General features: G+C 35.6%; 1 protein-coding gene across 1 annotated transcript in view; it reads left to right on the top strand.

Annotated features, from left to right (window-relative positions):
- Positions 1-5072, top strand: part of LOC106881319 (etoposide-induced protein 2.4 homolog) — a 15458-nt gene extending 10386 nt beyond the window's left edge. The window contains exons 6-8 of the mRNA XM_014931664.2: positions 691-802; positions 1803-1880; positions 3523-5072. Coding sequence (XP_014787150.1) covers positions 691-802; positions 1803-1880; positions 3523-3610 — 278 coding nt within the window. The 3' untranslated portion in view covers positions 3611-5072. The remainder of the gene's footprint in view (positions 1-690; positions 803-1802; positions 1881-3522) is intronic.
- Positions 5073-6984: the final 1912 nt, after the last annotated feature.

Genomic DNA, 6984 nt, shown 5'->3' with positions numbered 1-6984 from the left:
ATGCTATATCCCCTTCTATTTCGTTAAATGCTTCAAGTAACTTGTCTCTAAGTCTCTGTCCGTTTGCAGGGTCTTTAAGCTTCCACACCCTTCTTCTCCAAGCCTGTCTAATTCTGGGCTTCCATTTTGCCTTGATCCCAAAGTCGCTAACTACTAATCTATGTTGTGGGGTACATTCTTCGCCAGGGTAGGTTTTGGCATTTATAAGCCGCCCTTGTTCCCTATTTCTGGCGAGGATGTAGTCGATTTGGCTAGAGTGTCTGCCGGAGCGGTAGGTGACTAGGTGACTGGCAGGTTTCCTGAAGTTGGTATTGCAGACCATAAGATTGGTTGCATCACAGAACTATGCATATTTAGTTTCAGGTACTTGAATACACCTGATTAGTGCTGTTCAACAACAGTAACAAATAACAATGTTCTCTCAGAAGTTTGATTGATCTAATATGTATAGCATTGATTTCCTGGAGTTAAATATGAGGATTTCACAACCCAACATTATATCGCATGTCAGCAAGCTTCTCTCTCCTTCAAATCTAGCAGCAACTGCAGAGAAGTTATTTTACTTTCTTTCAGATTTGATTGCGGTACTACATATATTGCCCTCCCACTTCCTGTTTCAAAAGCCTGTTAACAATACAATAGAATGCAATTTGTCCTAAAAGCAGACTGACATGTCCTTTCCATTTTCAGGTTGGGAAGTGCACCAAAGAGTAGCCTGTGTTGAGAAAAACTGGCCATATTACTTTGGATTTGGTTTACCTCTTGCACTTTGTACACTGATGGTTTCTTCTCAACTTGTGAGGTAATTATCTTTATTTCATAATTTCTAATGGTTATTCATATATCATCATCATCATCATTAAATGTCCATGTTTTGTGCTGGCATGGGTTGGAGAAGTTGACTGACTGATGGATTCCTAGGAACACAATACACACGCTGCTTTTATGATAGAAATACCAGTTAAAATATTTAGAAATCTCTGCTTACAGAGAACATTATGCACTCTAATAATGTTACCTACAACAAAGCAAAAATTGTAGTTTCTTTAGATATTATAATATTATAAGTTGGTATAACTGAGAAATAAATTGTAGATTAATTGTTCAGAATATTTAAAATATATGATTTTGTTACCACTAAATAATAATTGTTTATTTTTGAAATTTAAAATTTACTATATAGTTGTTTTGTTTTTATGTGTTTTTAACCCATTAATGCATAGTGTGTGAGGGCACATGGCCTAATGGTTAGAGTGTTACAAGATCATAGTTTCAATTTCTGGATTGGGTGATGCATTATGTTCTTGAGCATTTCATATTACTCTGTGGTCACTTTGATACCTGACAGTACACAGGACACCTGTGTCAGGCAACATTAATTTGATTTGCTCACTATAAACAAATCCTATGTGCAGGTTGTTTGTTTATAAATTGCAGAAAAATCTTTCTTGGTGCACAAGAGACTGTCATCATTGTCAGTGCACAAAGTGCAAATTTTATCTACTAATTATTTACAATCAATGAATATTTCATTCTGAGTAATTTTCTGTCTGCCTTGTTTCTAGGACACTACGCATTAATGTTAATTAGTACAAAGGCAAAATGTTAAATGCTATTGCATTAAGTGTCAAGATACAGGTAAAATAAGACTATCACATAGGTTTGGTTGGAATGGTAGTTATTTCACTTAATGCATTAAAATTGCTGGGGAAGGGCATGAATTTAACAGCATTTGTTTTCATACTTACTGGTGTCAAATATGCTGCGTATTGTACTTATCAATATGTTTTATATATCTTCAGTGGCTGTGTTTTCTCGCTTCTTTTTCCTCTCTTCATCATCAGTGCAAATGAAGCCGAACTTAGACAAAGCAATGTATTGTAAGTATTAGTTTTTGTTTTTTTCTTCTATGTCACCTATATTATAAATTGAATGCTTTGCGAAATCCATCATTTTAGAAAATTTCAATTTCACTTTTTTTTTCCTCATTTACTGTGTAAACATAAAAACAGTTGAAGCATTTTCTGTAAAATAAATAAACTACTGACCTGTGTAGATTGGGTGTCCTAATGACTCAGGTATTACTTTACCATCTCTTCTTCTTCTTCTACCCACCACCACCATTACTACTACCTTCTATCTCCTAATTCTGATTTTCTTTCTTTTCCTGGGGAACCAGCACATGATATTATGACTACCTCAGTGGGATTTTGTGATAATTTTCAACTACACTCACATTATATTCCACTTCATCATCTACACAGACCTCTTAGTCTTCTCTCTCACTACATTATTATTAAAAACAATGCATTCACTTCTTCTATCTGCCTCCATCTAAACATTCATGTAAATCGATTTCTGCTTTGATGGGCAATTTTTGTTTGATAACATTTTATCAAGCGAATGGATCTATTGATTGCCTGACGCGAAACAGAATTGAAGGAGACTTACTCCAAAAAAAAAATAATAACCCAACTAGTCAGAACCACACATGTATGTGTATGTATTCTCTCACACTCACATAAACACATTAGATTTCATTTGAGAATTAAATGTTTGCCTAGCAAGACAACCTTCACTGCTGTACAGTCTGAAAGTATTAGCCAACAAATGAGTCGTGTCTTTTTTTCTGTCTCTTCTAGAATTTATGAATTCTATAACATCGTGAGCTTCACTCATGTTTGTGTATTCTTCTCCCAGACTACATACTAAAACATGTCATTCTACAAAACATTGTTCCTACTCTTGTTGCTTCCTGCAATTCTGCAATAAACAGAATCTAGGGAAACTCCTGCTGGTAGACTATGTTGGCAAGATACTTGTTTTATTAGGAACAAGCAACAGAAATGGTACAGTGAAATTCCCCTGTGAAGTGGCTGGCCAATTTCCCAAAACATAGAGAATATAAAACTCTGCTGTGTTTCTTGCCTCTAAACTGAAGAAGGACTCTGTCTGAAAGGTTGGAATATTCCCCTCCTCATAGCAGTTTCATTGTACTTTATTCTTTCTGTTGCTTGTTCTGTATTAAATTCATCTTATATGGGAGGACCTAAGCAAGCTATGAGCACTGCTCTTTATTAGGCAATTAGATCTGGTGACATGTAAAAGACACCCATGCCAGTGACATGTAAATGGCACTTGTGCTGGTGACACATAAAAGACACTCAGTTGACATTAGGAAGGGCATCCAGCTGTAGAAACCAAGCCAAAACAGATGACTGAAGCCTGGTGCAGCTCTGTGGCTTACCAGTTCCAGTCAAACTGTCTAACCCATGCCAGCATGGAAAATGAACACTAAATGATGATGATGATAGTTAAAAAAAAGAGAGGTAGATGATTGAGCTTGTTCTAAGTGATGAAGAAGAAAGATGACATATTGAGATATTGATATTAAGAAATGAAAGTCAAACTACATCACACTACAAAATAAATGAGGTATTTTCAAAATGAATTTCTACTGCCTGAATAATTGATATCCTATTTTGTTTTTCTAAAAAAATTTTTTTTTTCTTTCTTTTGCAGTAGTCCTTTCACATTGAAACTGTTCACACCATCAGCTAAACTGACTAATTCAATCTTTTGTTTCTTGACAAATCCTCGAGCTCCCTGAAAAGACTTCCTCACTTATATTATCTCTTAAATCTACCTCTTTGGTGTACTTTCAAGGCAGCAAAACAGCAAAGAAGGATATGTTCTGAACAGAGATTAAAATATATTCCAAAAAAAGGCACTTTTAAATGTGCGTTGATATATGAAAATAGATAATATGATGTGAGAGGAAACAAAATTGAAAAACAATAACAATAAAAAAGCTGAATAAAACAATCATTTTTGATGGTGACATATAAAATACTCACTATGATGTCAAGTTCATTTGAAGATCTCAGAAACTGTTTTGTTTGCCAATTGCAGAGGAGATCTTAGCAACCGATACCACTATACAAGTGTTTACTGAATGTTAAACTATGCAATTAAATTCCATTCGAAAGAAAATGAAAGAATCGAAAATGAAACTGCAATTCAAGATTCAATTTTACAACAGCAACAAAACGACAACAAATATAATTTTTCATTTTGCTAGTTTTTTTTTTTAATATACTGTGGAAACTCTTTGAAAAGTCCTTGCTGCAAATTTTATGTGCTTAATGAAGGCTTTAGAAACATTTCTAATGCACCTGCATCCTATATATATCCTGGAGACATATCATCAGGAAGTGTTACCACTGATACATATCTGTGAAAAGATATATTTGTCCAATTTTACCAGTGGTAATTTTTCACCAAATTTCTAAATATTCAAATACTTATTGCCCTTGGTGAAGAAAAATTCCAAGTAAGGATATTTTGGTGAAAACATAGAAAGGCTTATTTTCATTGGAAATTAATATGTGTGTGTCAACAAATTAAAAATTTCATCACATATATTTTTCAAAATTAGATGGTTCAATAAAGCCTTGAACATTTTCCCCAATTTTTCTTTCACCATTTTTTTTTTAAATGTATGTATGTTATTAGTTTAAAAAATTTATCCTCACACTACATTTACAATGGAACTTCATACCAAAAAATTGTTAAACTTAAATATTGCCAAAGTAACGAAAACATTCATGTGCTTCTTATTCATTTACAGTTTGTTTCAATAGTAAAATTTGAAGTAAGGATGCAGACAGGCTCATTTTTCCCTACTGAGAATTGTCTATTGGATGTAATATAAGTGATGACTGGTTTCTCATTTAGATGCTTTAATAAATAACTGAAATCTATGTTCTGATGACTGCATAGCAAAAAAGTAAAAAGCAAAAAAGGTGAAGGGCATGGCTACATTTTCTATTTTATGCTATCTCACTATACAGCAATAAAGCTTTCGATATGACACTATTTAATAGTATTAAAAGGAAAATGACAATAATAAAATAAAATGTATATATTATAAAGCATGTTGCACAGGAGAGTTTGATACATAAAATTCATTTTCATTAATAATACATATGTACAGAGTAATGAATTTATCTTTCCAGTTAATGGTACCTGAATGGATATAAATTAAGCTGCCTCATTCATTTTACTATCTACATTGTTTTATTGTTTCTCTTATCTTCAGGTTCCAGTATTTTAACACATACACCAATACATGTTACTCTGTGACTCCTCTCAAAAATAACGATATGTGATATTATTATACATACTTGCATGTATGTTTACTTACACTCACATGAATGTATTGTTTGGATAGTTGAAGTGAATGATTATATACCCAGAGATCATGAAATAGAAGTCAAGTGATTGTATTACAACATGTCGGAGCACTATCAAGGTGCTCTCATTGAACCAATCTTCTGAGTAGAAGAATAAGTGCTATTTTCATTGTAATATTCTGGCACTGGCACTTGTGCCCGCGGCATGTGTAAGGACTTTCGAGCGAGATTGTTGCCAGTGCCCCTGGACTGGTTCTTGTGCGGGTGGCATGTAAAATACACCATTTTGAGTGTGGCCGTTGCCAGTACTGCCTGACTGGCCTTCGTGCGGGTGACACGGAAAAGCACCCACTACACTCTCTGAGTGGTTGGCGTTAGGAAGGGCATCCAGCTGTAGAAACTCTGCCAAATCAGATTGGAGCCTGGTGTAGCCATCTGGTTCACCAGTCCTGTCAAATCGTCCAACCCATGCTAGCATGGAAAGCGAACGTTAAACGACGACGATGATGATGATTCAGTGGTTCATATACATGTAATCTGTGTTAAATTTCTTCTTCACAAATTTACGAAATCCCTAAATCTAGCATGTTAATGGTATTAAACAAAAATTAAATTGCTTGTGAAAGAATATGCTATTTTAATGAGTACTTAAAATGTCATTTTTTACTGGCTAAAGTAGAAAGTTTCTCCATCCATTTAGAAAACAATGTATTAAATATGACAGTATAAGACAATGAAACATGGATGATGTCTGCAGATCTCTAAGTACTAGAAAGGAATGAGCTGAATATTATCTGTTAGATAAAATTATCAGGCATGTCTGTGTGGTCAAGGAGTTTGCTTCACAGCCATATGGTTTTGGGTTCAGTCCCACTGTCTGATACTTTATCAAGTGTCTTCTTCTATAGCCCCAGGCCAACCAAAGCCTTGTGAGTGGATTTGGTTGATGTAAACTGAAAGAAGCCCATCATGTATGCATGATATGTATGTATATTTGTGTCTCTTTGTTTTGATATCGTGTGATAACTGTGAGTGTTACTGTCATACGAGCAATGTCATTCATTTGTGTTTGTGTGATGGTTGGGGAAAGTGGTCATGCATAACAAGTAACAGCTAATGTGTGGGTGAGGTGGGTTTGCTGGAACTGACTTTTTGATGAGATTATGTGTGTATGCTTCTGTATCTCAGCCTGTCAGTCTGTTTCCCCCACCCTACTTTATATAAATTTCAATAAATAAAGGCATAATATAGTCAAATGGTTAAGAAGTTTATTTACCACTAACCATGAGGTCCTTGGTTTGTCTCCGTCAGGCCCAATGCTCAAGAGAAACTCAGTCACCTTGCCTGAATGAAGCCCAACACTTGAAAGGAACTCCACCAATTTGCCTCCGTGAGGCCCAATGCTTGAGAAGAACTCAGCCACTTTGCCTCCATCAGGCCCAACGCTCGAGAGGAACTCAGCCACTTTGCCTTCATGAGGCCCATTGCTTGAAAGGAACTCAGCCACTTTGCCTCTGTGAGGCCCAACATTCAAAAGATGTTCTTTATGTGCCACCAGCATGGGTGCACTTGGCTTGACGGGTCCTCTCAAGCACAGCGCATCGCCAAAGGTCTTGGTCACCAGTTAGTTCATTGCCTCTGTGAGGCTCAAAGTTCGAAGATCATGCTTCACCATCTCGTTCCATGCCTTTCTGGGTATACCTCTACCACAGGTTCCTTCCACAAAGATTGGCACTTCTTTACACATCTGTCCTCGTCCTTATGCATCACATGACGTGTAAAATTTGGT

The sequence above is a fragment of the Octopus bimaculoides genome, chromosome 5 (genome assembly GCF_001194135.2).
Source record: "Octopus bimaculoides isolate UCB-OBI-ISO-001 chromosome 5, ASM119413v2, whole genome shotgun sequence".
In the NCBI taxonomy this organism is placed as follows: Eukaryota; Metazoa; Mollusca; class Cephalopoda; order Octopoda; family Octopodidae; genus Octopus; species Octopus bimaculoides.
Note: the sequence above shows the minus strand (reverse complement) of the source record. Positions and strands in the feature narration are given on the sequence as shown.